The 20,963-nt window shown below is 54.9% G+C and overlaps 1 protein-coding gene across 3 annotated transcripts; it reads left to right on the top strand.

The window, feature by feature from the left end:
- Positions 1-547: 547 nt before the first annotated feature.
- On the top strand, positions 548-19,009 carry Pdgfb (platelet derived growth factor subunit B). Of its 3 annotated transcripts, none has more exon segments than NM_031524.1 (7): positions 548-1,005; positions 9,258-9,354; positions 11,426-11,515; positions 12,882-13,087; positions 14,366-14,510; positions 17,146-17,294; positions 17,622-18,182. In NM_031524.1, coding segments are annotated over 6 exon segments (726 nt in total). In that variant the 5' UTR covers positions 548-942; the 3' UTR covers positions 17,271-17,294; positions 17,622-18,182.
- Positions 19,010-20,963: the final 1,954 nt, after the last annotated feature.

The following is a 20,963-nucleotide window of genomic DNA, read 5'->3' as shown; positions in this document are numbered from 1 at the left end:
TGCCTCCCCCGCTGCCTCCCTGAGGGCTTCCCTCCGGCCGCCAGCGCCCATCTTTCTCCAGAGGGATATTTTGCGCACACACACATACACACACGCGCAAAAGGGAAAGGAGGAAAAAAAAAAACCCACCCTCTAGCTTCGTTGCAACGAGAAAGACCGAGCAGCCGCAGCTTGAAACCCGCAGAGGACGCCCAGAGTGGCGAGCGGGTGGGTAGATAGACAGACTGACCCGCACCGCGTCCACCTGTCGGCCCGGACCGGTCCAGAGCGCAGTGGGCGCGCCGCGCGCTCGGAGCAGCCGTGCCCGCCGCTTGGGCCCCGCGCCAGGGCGCACACGCTCCCGCCCCGCCACCCGGCCCGGAGTTTGCACCTCTCCCTGCCCGGGTGTTCGGGCCGCCGCTGCAAAGCCAACTTTGGAAAAAGTTTTTTTTTGGAGACTTGGGCTTGGAGGTCCCCAGCCCAGTGCTTTCTGATCTGGGGGGCCTTTCCAGAAAATGTTGCAAAAAAGCTAAGCCAGCGGGCAGAGGAACACGCCTTTAGCGGGCGAGTGAAGACGAACCATCGGCTGCCGTGTTCCTTTTCCTCTCTGAGGTTGGAGTCCCCTGCGCGCCCCCACACGGCTAGACGCCTTGGCTGGTTCGCGACGCAGCCCCCAGACCGTGGATGCTCGCGTGGGCTCGGGATCCGCCCAGGTAGCGGCTTTGGACCCCGGTCCCTCGTCCAGGTCCTCCCCAACCCCCCAGCGACGGAGCCGGGGCCGGGGGCGGCGGCGCCCGGGGGCCATGCGGGTGAGCCGCGGCGGCGGCTGCAGCGGCCTGAGCTCCTGATCGCGGCGGACCCGAGCGGAGCCCACCCTCCTCCCCAGCCCCCCCACCCTGGCCGCGGGGGCGGCGCGCTCCGTCTACGCGTCCGGGGCCCCGTGGGGCCGGGCCCGGAGTCGGCATGAATCGCTGCTGGGCGCTCTTCCTGCCTCTCTGCTGCTACCTGCGTCTGGTCAGCGCTGAGGTGAGTTGCGACGGCGTCTGGGGCAGGATCCTTCCCTTGTTGTCCCAGCCCCCACGCCTGGCCGCCCCCTCCTCTCCCTGCAGTGAACTTTGGAGCCTTGCAGCGCGTGAGCCAGGCGCCGGGCACTGGGTGGCCCCAAGGGCTGGGAGGCCAGGTCCCGGGTGCTGGGCTCATGGGGAGGAGGCAGTGGTGGGTTTCTTTCCAGTGGACCAATCTAGATCCCTAAAGCTTTTAGCGTCCTAGAAGGTTGTTACCCTGCCCCCTGCCTCAGGAGCTAGAGGTCTTAAGCTCCATCCAGGTTAAGGGGAAAAGGTGAGGTGATACCTAGGGTGCCTAAGGCATCGAGACCTCCTGAGTCCACCTCAGAATCAGCCTGGGCTTTGGATCTGCCCAGGACCCAGCCCGACCTAGAAGTGTGCCCTCGAACTCAGGATATCCAGAGACCTTTGGAGAGGGTTTTGGTTCCACCCTATCTTCTGCACTGGGCTGGGGACCTTGGGGTCATGCTGGACGGTCTAAAAGCACCTTGTATCTTGGTGCGGGGGGGGGGGGGAGAGAGAGAGAGAGAGAGAGAGAGAGAGAGAGAGAGAGAGAGACTAGAGAGACAGGCAGACAGACATACGGTAGGTTTAGACGCTTGGAGTAGAGACAGGACTGGAGGTGGGGCACGAGGAGAGGGGGGGTTCTGAAGGAATCCAGCCCCCGGGGCGGTGTGTGTCTGAGGCCCAGCCGTACCTGCGCCCGCACCCTGCGAGAGGAAGGAAGCACCTTTCTCCCCCGCAAGCAGGGTGCGGAGCGCACGCTTGCAGAAGCCTAGCTGCAAGGGCGGTAGGGTATGGAAACGTCTGCGGGAAAGATCAGGTCGGATCAGTGCCCCTACCCCTCCCAGACTCACGTAGCAGTGAGTTGGCAAGTCTACCGGGAATCCAGGTGGGAAGGGGGCGGGGCAGGAGGAGGCGCGAGCCGGAGCGAGGCTAGGGCCAGGAGTGCGAATTGCCCGGTCCCGTCCCGCCTCCTCCCGCGGAGATCCCGATCCTACACCTAGTCGACTGTCGGCCGGGCTAGCCCGATCGCCTGCGGCCAAGCGCAGGGGAGAGGCAGCGGCAGGGAAGGGGTTAAGGCGGAGGGCTCGGAGGCCGCAGCCCGACCTTGGGCCGCAGCCAGCGCAGGTTGTTTTGACCACGGAGGAGCCGTCGCCGTCTCCTTTTGTTCTTGGGGCTCCTCGAGGGCCGCCGGCCGCCCGCCCTGGGGGCCCCGCCCTTCCGCGGCTGCCCCCCGCGGCCGGAGCCCGAAAGTGAGCAAGCTGGGCTTGGCCCCGCCGCTGCCAGCCGCTCGCGGCACCCCCTCCCCTCCTCGTTAGCAGCTCCCCGGGCCGCGGCCAGCTGTTGGGGAGGGGGACACCGGGAGGCCCCAGCTGCCGCCTTGCCGCGCCTCGGGGACCTGGAGGCTGGCTCGGTGCCAGGGCGTCCTGAGAACGGCGGCACCCCGCGGCTGCTCTCTGCAGCCCACCCCGCCCGGCCCCCGACTCGCTCACTCACCCCACGCATGCACACTCCTGGCCGGAGGCGATGCTCCGCTCCCGCGGACGGGCGCGCAGAGCGCCGGGCACGCACTAAGGCGACCAGGTCGCGCGCCCGCCGCCACGCCCGTGCACACGCGGAACACACGCGCACGCGGCCCGAGTACACGTGCGTTCACACACCCACGCACGCACACAGGCACGCACAGTCCCTTCGTACACTCAGCGCCAGGTGCCCGCCCCCACGCAACAGGTGGGCCCTCGGTGCGCCCTGGCACCTCACCGCCTCTGTAGCCACCCCATTTCCTTCCTGAGGGGTCTGAGAAGGGAGGGACAACCCCAGATCCTGATCTGGACTCCACAGCACGCCTTTCGGCCTGGTTAGAGTAGCTTGGCAACCCCTCAAACTTTACCCCTCTGTAACGGCTTTTCAACCACCCCGAGTGCCCGACGGAAATGTTGGTGTGACCCCAGAGACTCCAGGGTGCAGGATAGCCAGGCATTTTTCCTTTCAAATGAGTAGTCATTTGACCTTCAAGACATAGGGACGCCACCTACCTGCTGAGTGTGTCACCCACACCCTCCCTTACTTGGTTAATCCTGGTAGGGATATGGAGCCCTCCTGGGCGCTGCTGGATGTGTAACATCTGGATGAAGTTTCCCAGGCCTTCTCTTACATTCCAGCTTCTTCCAGCAGCACTCCATCAGTCGCATGAGTATTTGCATTTAGGTTGAGGCTGCTGCTCAGAAATTCAGCCTTACTCCTCCGTAGACTACTTCTGGGATCCCAATTACTGTGTTTTGCAGTTGTCGAAGGTCTTTCCCGATAAACTTGGGAGTATTGGACTGAAATCATGCAGACATGTCCCTATGGAGACCAGCCCAGGCAAGCTCCAAATCAGTGTAGGGAGACACAAGGAGGGTTTGCCTCTCTGAGCAACCCTGTAGTTGGCTGTGTTTTACATGGAGGTTTAAGGGTTGGAAGCATGCTGGTAGCATTGAGGCAGCACTGGAAGGGAATCATGAACAGGCTGCTGAGGCCCATCTCCATCAGCTGAGCTGGCTTCCCAGAAGGTGACTGTCATGTGACTATCTGTCTGCCTCAGCGCCCTTCTGCCGGGAAGGAGTGGAGGGCCCCTCCGCACACACAGTTACCAACCACCCAGTCTCCTTCTGGCTTGCTAATGTTCACCGGGCAGGGGTAGGGTGGGGGTGGGGAGACTGACCCACTTGCTGGAATCCCCCTGCCCGGAAGTGTGAAAGTCAAGTGCAAGGGCCAGGAAGTGTGTGTGTGTGTGTGTGTGTGTGTGTGTGTGTGTAGGAGTTAACTCTAGGTGTTTGCCTGGGGTCCATGATGCCCTCCCTCTCTTGGATGTTCTTTTTGTGATTATATTTTCTTTCAGATTTTTTTTTTTATTTGAGATCGGGTCTCATGTGGTCTCAAATTCACTATGTATGCGGGGATGGGCTTGAACCCTTGATCTTCCTACCCACCACCTCTAAAGTTATAGGTGTGTACAGCCCTGTCTCACTGCGACAGCTTTTCAAGTTTTCCTTTATTTAGCTGTTTAGTACCCGCTTTCTTCCTCAAACTGCAAACAGCAGGGAGATTTTTGTCCTGGTTCCCACCGTGTTAGTGTGGTGCTTATAGCCTGAACAATCACCAGTAAGTACGAAAAGAATGTGACGGTGGGTGGGGTCCAGGCCAGCAGCACCTTCTGTCTGTCTGTCTGTCTGTCTGTCTGTCTGTCTGTGTGTATGTATGTATGTATGTATGTATGTATGTATGTATGTATTTATTTAGGGTTTTTGAGACAGGGTTTCTCTGGGTAGCCCTTGCTGTCTTGGAACGTGCTCTGTAGACCAGGCTGGCCTCGAACTCAGAGATCCTCCTGCCTCTGTCTCGTCTCCCTAGTGCTAGGATTAAAGCTGTGTGCTGCCACCACCTCCAGGCACTGAGGTGTTTCATTAACATGGCCTCAATGAACCATGCTCCCCGCCCCCCAAGACTGGAATATACTCTTCTGTCTTAGGACCTGGACTGTGAGCAGGGAGAAAGGAGGTGGGACGGAACACAGGGAGAAGCTGACTGGACCTCAGTTTCTCCTACCTAAACTATGGAGTGGGTTGGACTCAGAGTTACTCATAGTAGGGAAGTTAGACGAGGACAGTGAGTTCAGTGGGCCACGGGTGGCACATTCCACAGACAGGCCCTTCTCTTCCAGCTTTGACATTTTTCTCTTGTTGGGCTGTAGGAAGAAGGGGACGACGCTGAGCAAGAGAAAGGCCCAGAGAGGGCTTCTCCAAAGAGCTTGTCTGCCATCTCATCTAAATAAGGCCCGAGACGCAGGCAGGCAGGCAGGCAGGCCCTAGGAGGCTTCGTCAGCTTCTGCTTCTGCCAGCCACAGACAACGCCCGGGTGCTGGGCAGAGAGCCCGTCTCCCTCATTGCAGAGGCAGCAGGCTGTGGAGAGTATCAGTGTGTGTGTGTGTGTGTGTGTGTGTGTGTGTCTGTGTGTGTGTGTGTGTGTCTGTGTGTGTCTGTGTCTGTCTGTCTGTCTCTCTGTGCGTGTGCATGCACAAGCGTGCACCCAGGTGGAGGGTGGAGTTCAAGCCCTTTTGATCCACCAGGCTGGCTGGGAACAGGTAACTTACCTGGCCTCACTCTTGCTGCCTCCTGCAGCTGGCTTTGGGGGTGGGGCAGGGAGGAGGTTGTTTCTCTGGGCTGCCAGGCTGGCTCGGGCCCCACCTGCTTCCATCCCACACCGTGCCCTACCGTGCCCTACCGGGAGCCCCAGGCCTAAGAACCTGTGGCAGAAAAACCAGGCTTCAGCAGCTCCGTGTGCGGGGCCGGAGGGAGGACTGTTGCACACAGACACGTGGACTCTGTCTGCAAACAGGTGCTTCTGAGAGTCTGTAGAGTGGACTTCTGCCTCTTAACACCCCCGGACCCGGACGAGAAAGAGACCCACCAGCCCACAGGGCACCTGGTAGTGTCCGTGTGGGGCTAGGTGCCATTTCCTGTGGCCCTGCGTGGGGGATAGTGCCAAGTCACACCCCGGGGGACAGCAGCTCTCTACACCTGTCACCATCCTTGAAAATGTTCTGAGTGTCTGGTCCAGGACGCTGTCATTCGCTGCCCTCGTTGGAGCCATATGCAAAAACTGCTCAGCTCGTGAAGTGCCTTTTATTTGGGACTACACTGCTCTGCTGTGCAATTACCGGATCAGCTGGGGTTAACCCCATTTAAAGGTTGAATAAGATGCCCTTTGTTTCTTTTTTGATGGTACTGGGAACTGAACCCAGAACCTCATGGATGTTAGGCAATTGCTCTGCCGCTGAGCTATACCCTCAAGTCTTTCTCAGTTTTTATTCTGTAACAGGGCATTGCTAAGTTTCCCAGGCTGGCCTTGAATTTGTTCCATAGCCCATGCTGGTCTCAAACTTACAATCCTTCTGTCTTATCCTTCCAAAAAGCTGGGGGGGTGGTTAAATGCCTGTGCTACTATGCCCAGCTGAAAGTCCCGTTTTATGGTAGGATTCATCCCAGTCGTCCTGGTTCCTCCTGCATGGGGAGTCTTGGCTTTTTGTCTGCTTTGGGCTTCTCACCCCACTCTGGGGGCATTTGGGGCCAGTGACACTGTAGCCAGTGTGACATCATGTGTACTGTGGGATGGTGAATAGCACCTCCGCCTCCACCCGCGGGTGCCAGCAGCCTGTCCCTAGGCATGACCACTAAAAATGTCTTCAGATGGTGTCAGTGTCCCCTGAGAGTGTCAACACTGTAATCGAGACTAGTGCTGTAAAACAAGATAGGGCCACAGAAGCAGCAGGGGTCCCCCAGAGAAGTCCAGGAGAGGTTAGGCATGCTATGGCTTGGGAGGGGCCCGCTCTGTCACTGGCTAGTCATCCAGCCCTGTGGCTGTGTATTAATTTCTCTAAGTCCTCAGTTTTCCCATCTGGAAGATGGGACTAATGATAATGTCAGCCCTGGGATTGTACTTTGTGCAACATTATTTGCGGATAGTGTCTGGCATGAGGGATCAGACCTGAGAGAACCTGCAGAGTACGGGACAGTCCTTCACACATTTTACCAGTATTTCTTGAGCACCAGCTGAGTACTTTTCCTACCTCCACAGTCTCTACCTGGATTTTTTTCCCACACAGCCTCTGGGGGTAAAGGAGTTGAGGACTGGGGTAACTGCTCGGTCTGTCCAGGCTCAGGGTGCTTTACCTCACTGGCAGCTCCAGCCATCCCTCCACAAACACTTATCCCCTGGGTAAGCAAGCCACCTTACACAGCCGGGCTCTGGCTATCCTCGGCTCCTCTGTCAACCACAGGCAGAATTAGAATGGAATCAAATGTTTTCTAACTCGATTCATAGAAAAGAGCCCAGACCAGAGAGAGGCAGTGGCCAGCTAGAGGTCACACAACAGAGGGTAGCATTGCGAGGCATGGAATCTAACTCTCTTGAATACAGTTCAGAGTTTGATAAAACTCAGGGCGAGTGGCCATCTCTGCACTTGCTCCAGACCAACGTCTGACCATCTGTCCTGCACATCTCTGCCCAACTGTGACTCTGCCATAGACACTACCAGACACCAAATCTCTGCCCTGATCCCTAACCTCTCCATCACACTTCTAACATCCCTAGGATACACTAGGAGGTTTATAAACTCCATGACTGAACAAAGTGCCCCTGATGCTGAGTGAAGTCTCAGGCGCCAGATTTCAAGGTGTCCCCTGAGCCCCCAGCCTGTCTTCTTCTAGTTCCTAGGTCAGCTTTGGGGACCAGAGGTAGGCAAGACTGAACCCCTACAGAGTTCAGTCACATTAGACAAGTGTCCAAAGTTTTTTGTCCTGTTTTGGTTTTTGGTGACACTGGATTGCCCAGGCTAGCCCGGAACTTCTGGGCTCTAAAGATCTTTCTGCTCTGTGTGGTGGTTCCCATTTTTATCTCAACACGCAGTAGTAGAGGGAGTCAGATCCTGAGTTCTAGGCTATCCTGGTCCGTATTGAGTTTCAGGGCAACATAAGACCATGTCTCAAAAACGGCAAAACCAAACTGTCTTAGATTTTCTGTTTCTGTGGTAAAACACCACAGCCAAAAGCAACTTGTGGAGGAAAGGTTCTATTTTGTTTACAGTTCCACAGCATGGTTCATTGGGGAGGGAAGGCAGACAAGAACCTGGAAGCAGGAACTGAAGGACAGGCCTCAGAGGAGAGTTACTTACTGGCTTTTGCTTCTTGTGGGCTGACAGCTTGCTTTCTTAGAGCACCCAGGTCTACCAGCCCAGGGGTGGCAGCACCCCTGGTGCCCTGGGTCCTCTCACATCAATTAGTCAATCAGTAGTCAGTGAATCACGAAAATATACCCCAGGCTTGCTCACAGACCAATCTGATGGGGGCATTTTCTTAATTCAGATTCCCTCTTTTGACTCAATTGACTCTAGCTTGTGTCAGGTTGACCTAAAACCAGCCAACACACAAACAACGCTCTTCCTGCCTCAGCCTCCAGAGTAGCTTGGGACTACAGGTGGGCACCTGGGCACTATGTATCTGGCTGAGACACATAGCTTTTGAGCAGGTCCCTCCCTGCCAGCAGCTAGCCAGGGCAGGAGCCTCTATTCCACCATAGACAGAGAAGACAAACCCTCCCCCTCCACCACACACATGTGCTCAGTTACTCAAAGCTCCAGTCTCAGGGTGGTTCAGTGAACATAGGTAGGGCGTCTTCTCTTCTCAGTCCAAGGAAACTGAGGCACAGGGTGGTTTAGTCCTCTCAGAGTTTCTCACAGGTTGTGTGGTCTTGTCACAAGCCTCTAAGACTCTGTGTGTGTGTGTGTGTGTGTGTGTGTGTGTGTGTGTGTGTGTAGACAGACAGACAGACATGGTATGGTATCTTGCAATTTTCCTTTGCCCCTTATTGCTAGGACATTTCCCAGTCTCCTCTGCCCTCACCTCTCCCTTGGGGTTGGAGGGTTCTTGGCGCCAGGCCCTTGAGACTCCTGTGACTGTGGGGATGTCCCAGCTGTATACGTGTGATTGTGGGACCTGCGGTTTCCCTGGAGGAAGCTGGCTCGGAGTGAGGCCTGTTAAGGTTCTAACTAAGTTTCAAGTGTTTGGTGACAGGCCAGAGGGGCTCTAAAAATAGAGTTTGGTTGGGCACGGGGCATGGGTAAGCTTTCAGGTTTCCCGGTTGAGCCTGAGGATTCCCCTTTATTTCCTCTCTGGCAGAGACTAAGTCAGTAGCACTGGGACTCATGGTCTTCTGAGACCACACAACTCAGCGAACATTTTTAAGCACCTTTTGGGCTGGGGATTGGCGTCCGCACTTCACTGTCATTGAGTGAAGCCTCTGCTCACCCTGGGTTTGGGGGCCCTGGGCGAAGGATGCTACCTGCTTGAGCCTCTGCTTCCCTCACCCCATCTGTGATGTGGTGATAATTAGGTCAGTGTGTATGCTCGATCGCTTGCTCGCTCGCGCGCGTGCACGCACACTCTTGTGAATAAATCTTAGCTGCCAGGTGTGGAACAGTAGAGAGAAATGAGATTGTTGGAATTTCTCCAGGACCTGTGATCTGATGGAGGAGGCAGATGCAGACAAGCTGGTGGAGACTGGGAGTGGGGGTGGGGTTGTAGGAGCTTCGTGTAAGAGAAAGCATGTGGTTGGCAAGAGAACCATGGTGAGCCTTCACCTCAGTTTACTCAGTTCCTGGTGTCTGCCCGACAGGGGGATCCCATTCCTGAGGAACTCTATGAAATGCTGAGTGACCACTCCATCCGCTCCTTTGATGACCTTCAGCGCCTGCTGCACAGAGACTCCGTAGGTAAATCGGATCCTCCCTCCAGAACCTCAGCCTCTACTGATCTGTAGCACATCCCAGTGAAGGCCTGGCCACACCTACTACCCAGGGCAGGGCAGAGTAGGCAGACTAGTTGGTACCTGGGATGTGGGGTGGGGCAGAAGCAGCACCCACATGCGGCTCTGGTTTGGTGCAGAGGGTGGGGTTCCTTGAGCAGACTGGGCAGGGACAGAGTACTCAGGGCATGCACTGAGCACCTATCCAGGTGTAGACCCAGCTCAAGAGGGTAGGGAGCCGTCTTCCTGCCCCTCTGGCCCAGAGCCTGCTCTCTAAGGTCTCCTGGGGACACCTAGCTACTAGGATCAGCTGGCAGCCCTGCCCATGCCCAAGAGTGCGCTGGGCAAACAGGCACGTGCTTAGTGGCACACACGTGGCGGGGCCGGCAGGCTGGGCTGGGAATGTATTTATAAATGCTGTCTTCAGAGCAAATTCCATTCTATTCCAACCTCTGGCCTGGTCCCTGGAGCCCTGTTCAGCACCCCCCACACCCACCCCCCGCACCCGCAGGCCCTTGTCCCTCTGGGGTCCTGTCTCTTTGTCACTTTGTAACCCTTGCCCAGACGCTATCTACGGGGGAACAGCATTTCCTGCCTTTGTTTCCTCTCTCCGTTGGGCCCCTGGCTCCTTCTCAAAAGCATTCCCGGGCCCTTTCAATACAGCCAGGGCTGGGGGTGGTAAGGCAGGCAGGAGGGGGCCCCAGCTGGGCCCACCTATTGTTCACCAGGGCCCCCACCCGATGTCTCCCACCCGTGCCCGGGCTGGCCAACTCTGGCCACACAATGGGGCAACTTCCAAATTTAGCTTTCTTGCTGTTTCTTTCCAAGGCGAGCTCTGCCGCCAAGCTCAGGCAGCCCCTCCACACCCCGGGTGGGGGTCGGGATCTTGGATGTTCAGTTTTCAATAGCAGGCCTGTTTCGAGGCAACCATGTGGCGTATTTTTTCCCTAATCAACTTAACCTTTCCACAAAGCACATCTCTCCCCATCTCCCCCCTCCCAGCGACATTCCAGAGATGGCAGAGAGGGAGAGAATGAGGGACAGACAGACAAACAGAATGACATGGTCAACACCATCAGGCTGGACAGAAGCAGACCAGTCCGTTAGTGGCGATCTGCAGGATTTTCTTCAAGCAGGATCCTCAGGATCCTAGCTGGGGTGGCAGCTGGCAGAAGCCATCTTTGATGGGACCAGTGGGCTGGGGGAGACATAAGCGCCCCGGGGTGCTGTAAGGAAGTGGCAGAGGTTCATTTCCAGCAGTTCATTTGCCGTCTCTCACCACTGAGAGACAAAGGGGGCCTCCATCTTCAAGATGAAGGTCAAAGCCTTCTTACCAGCCTAATAGTAGCCAGTCCTGGCCAGGGTCTCAGGGCAGTGTATGTGTGGCATGGAAATGTCACCAAGGAGAGCTAGTAGCACTGAGAGGAAAGGACTCTGGCCTAGAGAAAGGAGCTGTAGCTACTGGCAGGAAGACGAGCAGATCTTGGAGAAGAGGCAGAGAAACCCAGAAGGATGAAGGCCTAGGAAAGTCAACCTAGTGTGGCTGGCGCAGGCCCTCCCACCCCCTTCCCTCTCCACCCCTTTTCTCCAGACCAGTAGGACCATTGTCAAGGCTCCAGAAGGCTCTGCCCGGGCTGCTGGCCCCAAGGGGATTCTGGGAATTTCCCTATTCAGCACTTCCTATGGGAACGCTTCAGAGGGTACTGGGAACTGGCCTCCAGTGCTCTGGGTCCCTGCTCCACCCTGGAGGCTGAAGAGGGTTCTCTACAGTAGCAGAGGGGAAGGGTTATTTTTAACATCATTAACATGAGTTCTGGCCAAAAATGGGGCTAAACACACAGAGTGAGGCTGGAGGCTCTCAAAGATGCAGTGTAGGCCCCACCAATCCCACTGAGCCACGGGGCTGCTCAAGGCTTTGCTCGATTGCCTCTTCAGAGCCAGGAACCTCAGGTGCCGAGGATGCTAAGGGCGGGGCCTTGGAGAGTAAGGAAACCATTCTTGACGTGGGCCACCATGTCTGACTGTGCTTTCCCTTGCAGACGAAGATGGGGCTGAGCTGGACTTGAACATGACCCGAGCACATTCTGGAGTCGAGTCGGAAAGCTCATCTCGAGGGAGGAGGAGCCTAGGTAAAACTGAGGGTCCTTAGCTATTCCTCAAAGCGTGGGATCAAGGGAAGAAAAACTAGGGCACACTCATGCTCCCGGATTGGGAGCTCTCTCCAAAATCTGTTCCCCACTGTTAGGGCTGAATGAGGAGTGTAGCCGACTTTGAAGTTGAGCTACCATGCCCTCTACCCTGTGTTGTGCTTTTAAAATAGTGGTTTGGGTCTTTCTGGTTTTGAAACAATTTCACTCTGTAGCCTTGGCTATATAGACTAGACTGGTCTGGGATGCAGAGATCTGCCTGCCCGCCTGCCGCTGCTTTTACACTCACCACATCTCTGCAGCCTTGAATAGATGTGGCTAACCCCATCCACAGGCCTGGAAACCAGGGCAGAGAAACTGGAGTGGAAGGGCTGAGGTCATAGGGCTTGCTTGTCCCAATTAAATCAAGGTCTTCTGAGGGTGTCCCCTCTGTCTACTATGACCCATGGCTGCACTGTGGCCTAATGCAGAACCCAGCAGGATTCAGAACTATAGATTACTCCTTAGCAGAGAGGTGGCCACCTACAGTTTTCAAGTCACTGGAGATGTGGCTGGCAGAACCTACAGGTCTCCAAGCCCACCTGTGAGCTTTTCTGTTGATGACAGTACTTACTGTAGACTTCACCCCATAGCTCCGTTGTTAATCCCATTTCACAGATTAGGCGTGGAAGGAAAAGGCCATGTACAAATAGACTAGTGGGGCTGGAAAGATGGCTTAGAGGACAGGAGCACTTCCAGAAGACCTGGGTTCCATTTCCACAGCAGCACTTGACTGACTAACTCCTCTTCCACAGACCTGACTCCCTTACACGTGCAGGCAAAACACCAATGTACATGAAAAAAATTTAAGAATAACTAAAAAAAGAATAGACCAGTGCACCCAGGTGTGGTGGCACAGACCTTTAATCCCAGCACTCAGAAGGGAGAGGCAGGCGGATCTCTGAGTTTGAGGCCAGCCTAGTCTACAGAGTGAGTTCCAGGACAGCCCCCTGGCTACATAGAAATCCTGTTTGGAATGAAACAAGCAAACAAACTAAACAAAACCAAACAACGAAAGACCAGTGCAAGCTAGCAGGGTGACAGTGCAGAAGGACTCAGGACAATACCACAACTGTTTGACTCTGAACAATTGGGAGCTAGGTTCTATAAACATTTACAAGGTCACAACGGGATGATCTAGCCTGATCTTGACCGCGCTTCTTGTGGGGTAGATCTCACTGTCCTTGTTTTCAAATGGGGTCAACTGAAGCTGAGGGTGGTTCAGCCACCTACCCAAGTTCGGGGCTGTCTGTGTATGGGGGAGGTTCCAAAGAAGTCGGTCTGCTTCTGACAGGCCCCTTCCCCCCAGGGTCTCTGGCTGCAGCAGAGCCTGCCGTAATCGCCGAGTGCAAGACGCGTACAGAGGTGTTCCAGATCTCGCGGAACCTCATCGATCGCACCAATGCCAACTTCCTGGTGTGGCCGCCCTGCGTGGAGGTGCAGCGCTGCTCGGGCTGCTGCAATAACCGCAATGTGCAGTGCCGGGCCTCGCAGGTGCAGATGCGGCCGGTGCAGGTGCGCAGAATCCGCCCCGCCCCGCCCGTCCCGGGCCCCGCCCTGCCCCGTCCCGGGCCCCGCCCCACCCCGCCCCGTCCCGTCCCGGGCCCCGCCCTAGCGACTGAGCAGCAGCTGCGGGTTGCAGAACTTGGCTGGTCTTCCAGGCTCTTTGTAGAGGGGGACGCTTTCTGGGATGCTTTCTCCAATGAGTCACTTCGTAGACTCTGAAAGTTAGTTAGATGAGCCCAGGATGTAACTTGGTTGAACTGCTAAGTCATGGACCAATGTCATCTGCTCTACAGGGACACGGTCCCACAGTGCCCCTGTCTTCAATCTGCCCAGGTCCTCTCAATGCACCATCGTACTCCGAAGCCCCTACATTTTGGGATTTCAACTGTCCGTTTGGCAAGCTTTGTCTTTCGTGAAGGTGGCATAGAGTGGTCTATAGGTGGCAAGCATTATAGGAACTGGGGCCCCCACTGGCAAATGGCCCAGCTCTTTGGCTACCTTGGTCTTTTTGGAGAGATGCTACAGATGCTATTCTGTGGGAGGGACCCAGAGGCCCGGGAGGCCTGGCTGTCTTCTAACTCAGGAGGACAGGTCTCTGCACCCTGACTCAGCCTCCTCCCTTTACAGCTCCCCACAGGGCACACCGCACAAAGCTCAAAACCAGCCCACCCAGTGCACTGGTTGTGTGGCCATGTTATCTTTCTCTGCCCTCTGCCTGTGGCCTATGCCCAGTCTCCTGCCTGTCTTCCATTCCTGGCCTGTTTCTGTGACCCAGAGTCCAAATGACATGCTATGCTTCCCCACCCACTGCCATGGTATCTTCTGTCCCCAGCTTTAGGAATGGACACCTGACATCTGCCTCCCCCCTCCCAGCCTCTCTTTTAGATAAGGCCTCTCTCACTTCCTTCCAGATAACCATCTCCCCGCTCCACCGAAGCCTCTGGCCTTGGCCAGTGCTCCAGGAATGGGGACCCACAGGACTCAAGCCCTAACCGGAAATGCCTTTCTCCCACTCTGGGGGGTCAGGGAGGCGGGGTGGGGGGGTTGCTACAGCAAAGCCGGAGGCCAGGTCAGCTAGGTTGAAGGGCTTGTTTTGATGGAAAAGCTCAGAGAGCGGCAGAGGGAAGGAAAGGCCTTGCATTTGTTTGGTCCAGAGCATTCACTGTGCAGACAAACCTGGCTTTTGGCTTTCGAGGAAAGAATCCAGCACGAAGGACTGCCAGGCACATGAGGCCACCCCTGCACGGGTGGCTTCTACAGGGGAGTGTTGCTCATTCTGTCCTCCAGGTGAGAAAGATCGAAATTGTGAGAAAGAAGCCAGTCTTCAAGAAGGCCACAGTGACCCTGGAGGACCATCTGGCCTGCAAGTGTGAGACAGTAGTGACCCCTCGGCCCGTGACTCGAAGTCCTGGGACATCCAGGGAGCATCGAGGTAAACGGCCTTCCCAGGGGCTGCTCTGTGGGGCTCAGCCCAAGCCTCTTTCCCATGCAACAGCTGGGAAAAGGACAGGTCTCTAAATAGGGGTCAGGAGGCCGGGGAGAGCGCTCAATGGATTGAGTGCTTGCTGAGCACACATGTGGACCTGAGTTTTAGACCCTGGCACTCATTTAAAAACCAAACATGGTAGCCATGCCTGTCATCCTGGTACTGGGAAGGTGGAGGTAGGAGGACCTCAGTTGGTTAGCTCCAGGTTCAGTGAGAGTCCCTGCCTCAGAAAACAAGAAGAGCGATAGAGGAAGACTTGATGCCAACCTCTGACTGCTCGTGTGTGTGTGTGTGTGTGTGTGTGTGTGTGTGTGTGTGTGTGTGAGAGAGAGAGAGAGAGAGAGAGAGAGAGGAGGCATCTAAACCTACACGATGTATATACCATGCAGAAAATACTTAAATGGAGAATGAGGTAAACTTATTGAGACTTGATCTCACTGAGAACAGTCTAGATTCTTCTTAGCTCTAAATGAGGGTGCAGCACCCAGCCTGGCTACCAGCCAGTCTCCCTTTCACTCATGGCATCTCCTGGAGATATAATAAGTAAAGGCTGGGCATCCACACAGCCGGGATGCAGCGAGCTGGTCTAATGGTCAAGCATCTGTCAGAGGTGTGCACGTCTCTCACTCTACAGACAGTTAGGTTTGGGTTGGAAATGTCTCAGAGGCTCCTTCTCTCTGTGTGGTGGGTGTATCCGATGTCCAAAGATGCTCAGGCCTTGTTCCAGGTCACACAGCCCAACCTAGGCCAGTAGGGTCCTGAAATTCCCTTTCTTGGCTCCTCCCTCAGCCTGGGAGTTCTCTCTAGCTTTTACTCACCTGCCCTACCATCTATAGGAAGAATTCTTTTTCTAAAAAAAAAAAATTAACTTATTTATTTTTATTTCATGTGCATTGGTGTTTTGTCTGTGTGAGGGTGTCAGATCTTGGAGTTGTAGACAGTTGGGAGGTACCGTGTCAGTGCTGGGAATTGAACTCAGGTCCTCTGGAAGAGCAGCCAGAGCTTTTGACTCTCTGAGCCATCTCTCTAGCCCATTAACCGTTACTTCTGGAAGGTTGAGAATACTGAGGGGTTGGCCTCCAGATTCATCTCTAGTAGAGCACAGGACAGCGCTGGTGTTTTGGAATCCTTAAGCTCAAACCTTTGTCATTTGTGAGTTGGATGAATTGGCACAGGCTTAGCCCAGCCCAGCCTCCTGCACACAGCCCTCGGGGCAGAAGCTCTCTGGGGGTTTTCCAGTGCCATTCCTCCAGGCACTCTGAGCCCTCCCAGATCTCTACACCACAAGGAAAACTTGGCATTTTCGTGGAAGTGGGGCTACCTCAAGAGAGCCAGTCTGGGAAGAGCAGACAGGCACCGACCTCACCAGCTGGAGGCCAGGGACTCTCAGTGGCTCCCAGGAAGTGCAGGCCCCCTGCCTGACAGACCTGGCTTCTCAGAACCCAGGAGGAAGAGAAGTTAGAGTCAGTCTGATCCAGGTTTCCCAGGAACTGTCAGTTCGGCCAAGCATTGGAAGTGTGAAGTGTAGATAGATCGCAGGGTTTCAAACACAGCTCTTTGCCTCAGTTTCCCCAACATTGTAGGATGGATAGGACCCAGCATGGAAACGAAGGAGTGTGTAGTGGCACCCGGTGCATAGCAGGGGCTCGCTGGGGTTCCTGGTCACTTTACGCACTGCCTTAACCGTAGGAGGTCACTGCTGCTTTTCAGAGTGGTTAAGTGACTTGCCCCGTGGCACACAGTACCAGGAAGAGCCCAGGTTTGAACCTGGGCTTGACCCCTTGACTAAGTTCTGGCCCAGCTCTCCATTCTGCTTCTCAGAGTACCCAGGAATTTGAACAACAGGCACAGCTCCAAGGAAAGTCTGGTTCTGGTATAAAGCCTCCTCATCTTGAGGCTAGAGGAGCCAGAGGTTGGTGGTACAGACCTCAGTAGCAGAGCTAGCCAGAGAGATGGGAAGCACAGAGGATCACAGGGTGACAGGCCACCACTCGCAGTGTATTGTGGCTGACACTCACCCTGAAGCTCTGGGCAAGAATAGCTTCCTTGATTTTTCTGCAGCCTGACTGTGGCTGGAGGAGGCAGCTACACCTGTGGCTCAAGAGCTCAGGTCCCCAAATGACCTCTCTAGGCATGTAGTGAGGCAGGGTGCTTGAAGCACAAAAGAGGGTTGTGCCATCCTCTGAAGATAGGTGCTTGGTGGGTATGGAGAGCCAACAGGACCTCCTGTTGGGTAGAGGGATCCAGTGCCAGGCCACTGCAGGGAGAGGGAAGATCTATCTCTGGGCAGCGACAAGGACTTGGGGGCCACATAAACAGCTTCCTGGGTCCTGTACTGCTCTGCCAGCATGCTGCCAGGTACTCCATGAGGTGGGCCAGCCTCCTGCTTCACTTCCAGATGGAGAAACCGAGGCATAGAAAGGTTCAGTCATCCCAGGGCTGGTGAGCACTGGGGGTTAGCTTTGACCTCTGTGAAGTCTGTCCTCTCTCTCAGACAGCCCTAAGGCTCACAGTAGGTATCGAGGTACAAGGAAAACCCCCCATGACTATCATATGCTAACAAACACTTCTTCTTGAACAGCCAAGACACCTCAAACTCGGGTGACCGTTCGGACGGTGCGAATCCGCCGGCCCCCCAAAGGGAAGCACCGAAAGTTTAAGCACACCCATGACAAGAAGGCACTGAAGGAGATCCTTGGAGCCTAGGGGTGTCAGCGAGAGTGTGGGCAGGTGAGGACCCAGCAAGAAAGCCAAGCTTCAGATACTCCCTGACTTTTAGATCCTCTCTGGCTGTGACTTAGACTCAGGGTGAGAGGGTGAGCAGGGGCCCCTTCAACCCAGACATCCCTGAGGTTTTCTCCTGCCTAACTCGGCCTCAGCCTCTCGGAAAGAGGGCATCTGCTTCACCACTCAGATTCCCCATAACTCCTCTATCCTAGCCTTGGGGCCTGCTGGAAATGGGCATGGTGGCAGGAGCCCTAGCTCCTTGCCTTGGTATGGGTGCCGAAGAAGCCCCTGAGTCACCTCTGACCCTGCATCCCTCTTCTCTGCCCACAGGGTTATTTAATATGGTATTTGCTGTACTGCCCCCATGGGGTCCTTGGAGTGATAATGTTGTTCCCCTCGTCCGTCTGTCTCGATGCCTGATTCGGACGGCCAATGGTGCTTCCCTCGCCCCGCGTGCCCAGCCACCTCCACCAGCAGCAATCCCTGCCCTGCAGCTCCAGAAGCAAAGGAAGGACTCCACTCCAGGCTGCTGCTTCCCTCTACCCCAAGAACCTGGGACAAGCGTGCGGAGCTTCACAGAGGACTGGACCGGCCCCAGAGCCTGGCATTTAGCCTGAGGACCTCTGCATGTCCTGCCTGGTTCCTGGACCACTGGCCAGCTAGCAGGGAATACTTTCAGGCAGGCTAGGGTCCCTTGCAGTCCTGTGGCAGGGAGCACGGACTGGAGGAACTCTCATGGCACCCAGATCTGCCACGCACTCATCTCTCCCTGTCCCTTTAGCCTACAGTGGCTTTTCATTTTATAAGTATGAAATCGTGGAAGACATGAACTCCTCTGGGCAGGTGGCCACATGCCTTCTCTGATGGATTAGAGGTGCATTGTGCTTGTGACCTGGGCCATGTCCCTGTCTCTTTCCACATCCCCTACATTCACTTCCGGTTCATTTCTCTACCTCCACTCTGTGTCTTCTTCCTCATGTGCCCTTCAGTCTGCTCCTCCGTGGGGTGCTCGGATCCTGATTGAGGCTCTGAACGCCCCTGTCATTCCTCCTTAGGGCAAGAGACCTGTCTATTATATTCCACTCCAGCCAAGAGGGCCGAGTAAGGTTGTATGGGATGTATATTACACACAGGCACTGCATGTGGAGATTTCTGTTCACACCCTAAATATGGCCAACTTGTCTATTTATTGTGACGTTCTGGCTGATATAGGTCAAACCTCTGAGGAAAGGGAACCTTGTTTTAATTCATACCGAGGCCCTATGTGGACTGGCTATGTGTGCCCTGACCCAGCCTGAAGCTCGGAATGAGCTTGTGGTTCTGGGGACGCACCTCTTGTCTGCCCGTTGCCCCCACTTCCTTGGTCTCAGCTGTCCCCTTCCTGGCAGGTGTGGGACTCGAGATCTTCAAAGGAGGGGCAGCCCTCGCTGCATGTTTTCCCTCAGATCTTTTGCAGTTCTACCTGATGGCTCCTTCTAGGAAGCTACCCAGAGGGAGAACCTTAGAGGCCTCTGGAGGACTGGGGTTGATGTGGCCCGCCTTCCTCCCCACCCCACCCCACCCCCGACCCCTGCACTTTCCCCTCCCCATTCCTTCCGCTTCCTTCAGTTTGTAAAGTTGGTGATTATATTTTTGGGGGCTTTCTTTTTATTTTTTAAATGTAAAGTTTATTTATATTCCGTATTTAAAGTTGTAAAAAAAAAAGCCACAAAACAAAACCACGTGAATCTTCCATAAGTCTGTCTGTTGGCATCGGGTTTGACAATTAACCTTTCCATGTTGGCAGGATGCACCAACAGCTTGCTACGTGTTCCTTTCACTTGGGGAGGCTAGGCGCCATCGAGTTTCCTTGGGTGTGTGTGCATGCACGTACACACACACACACACACACACACACAAACACACACATACACACACGCACGCACACACATGCACACGCACACACACGTGCTAATGTATATTGGGCCTGGCTCCAGGAGCAAGCCTCTATCTCAGGGAGAGGTAGACTAGATCCTGACCCTGTAGCAGAACCCAACTCCTGGACTTCCAAACCTTCTGTGGAGAGGCGGGTTTCTGTTAAGCAAGGGTCCTCAGGGGAATGTATAGCCCCTGCACTGTAAGTGACATGTGTGGGCAACTGGAGGAGGCCCCAGAAGGACTGTGGGATTCTTCAAAAAGGGCCGAGCATTGGACTTTAAATACTTTAAATATAAATATTCCGTATTTATAGTTGTTAAAAAAAAAAGCCACAACACCAAACCAAGTGAGTCTTCCGGAAATCTGCTATGTGACTTTAGACTAGTCACAGCTCAAGCTGGTCGTAGAAAAGGTGGGAAGGGAATGGATTGGTGGCCACCACGATGGGGCCCTAGAGTTCTGTGTCTTCTTGTTATCTTTTGGTGCTGGAGAGGGAGCCAGCAGCATGTGCTAAGCAAGTGGATACCCACTGAGCAATTCTCCAACCTTACTGTTGCTGCTGCTTGTAGGGCCTTGGATGCCAGCTTATAAAAAGTCACATTCTGGGTTCTACTAAAAATGTGGAGTTGGAGGGCAACCCAGGAAGACGCCCTGACTCATTGAGATGAAGAGAACCTAAAGCCACGTTGCCCTGCAGTGCTGCGCTCTCTGTCCCCGGATGTATCCAAGGGCAGCTGGGGATAACCTTGGCTAAGGTAGAGCCTCCCACTCACCCCTTGAGCCCTACCAAAAGTGTCTGTCCCCGCCAGCACTTCCAGAGACTCGTGACGAGTCTATCCTGAGTCCCAAACTGTGCTAGAGCAGAGTTGTCCAACACATGGCGGGGAGCGGAGCTGAGGGAAATTTCTGGAAACTCCTGTCCAGGCTAGCATTCTAATGTAGAGCCCCCTCTTTCCCTGGACCCTCAGTTTCCAGTTTTTCCCAGACACCAGAGCCAGTGCTGGTGTTGGGGGATGGGGGTGGGGGAGACTCACAGGATATAGAAATTGAGACAGCTGCAGGGCCCAGGACATCTTGAGAGCTGCCAACAGCTGGACTATTTAACGAACTATTTAACGGAACTTTGTAGAACTGCTTGGATCTGCCGCCTTACCAATGCTCCTTGCCAGGTAGCCACACTGAGTCCTTGGACCTCAGGCAACTGGTGGGCCTTCAAATCATCAGGCTAAAATGGCATTCTCCCCAAAACTCTAATGCTGGGGGAAGGCATTCTCTCTTTCTCTCCTCCCCTGGCCCTTTTGCTGAGGGAGGCAGGCAGGGTTGAGGCAGAATCTTTATAGCCTGGTACTCAACTTTGTGCACCAGGCTGTCCTTGAACTTGTAGAGATCTGCTTGCCTCTGCCTCCCAAGTTCCGGCTCAGCACTCTCTTCGTGCCTCCCTTACCTCTGTGGTAGCCCTCCAAGGAAAAGCCATGTGATTTATCTTATTCACTAGTCTTTAGCAGCTCATAGGTATCTGATGTAAGACTGCTGTGAACATCATAGTCCATTACTGGAGGGATGGAGTGTGTCTGCCCCAAAGCACAGCTCTTCTGCATGAGCTCACTCACCATGGTACGCCTGGAAAACTATAGGCTACAGTGTCAATAATGACAAGAAGTTTCAGTTTCTCACTGGCTCCTTGCTTGGGCTAGCATCTCCCTTGTTGGGGAGATCTGCGGAGGCCAAGATCATATTCAGTACCTGTGTCCAGTC

The sequence above is a fragment of the Rattus norvegicus genome, chromosome 7 (assembly GCF_036323735.1).
Source record: "Rattus norvegicus strain BN/NHsdMcwi chromosome 7, GRCr8, whole genome shotgun sequence".
Taxonomy (NCBI): domain Eukaryota; kingdom Metazoa; phylum Chordata; class Mammalia; order Rodentia; family Muridae; genus Rattus; species Rattus norvegicus.
Note: the sequence above shows the minus strand (reverse complement) of the source record. Positions and strands in the feature narration are given on the sequence as shown.

What these genes read in the sequence shown, in the direction of transcription:
- Pdgfb (XM_063262996.1), top strand. Translation starts at nt 9,288, where the DNA reads ATGCTGAGTGACCACTCCATCCGCTCCTTTGATGACCTTCAGCGCCTG. An exon ending in GCTGCACAGAGACTCCGTAG is followed by an intron (nt 9,355 to 11,425) that starts GTAAATCGGATC and finishes TTTCCCTTGCAG; the next exon opens with ACGAAGATGGGGCTGAGCTG. An exon ending in TGCAGATGCGGCCGGTGCAG is followed by an intron (nt 13,088 to 14,365) that starts GTGCGCAGAATC and finishes TCTGTCCTCCAG; the next exon opens with GTGAGAAAGATCGAAATTGT.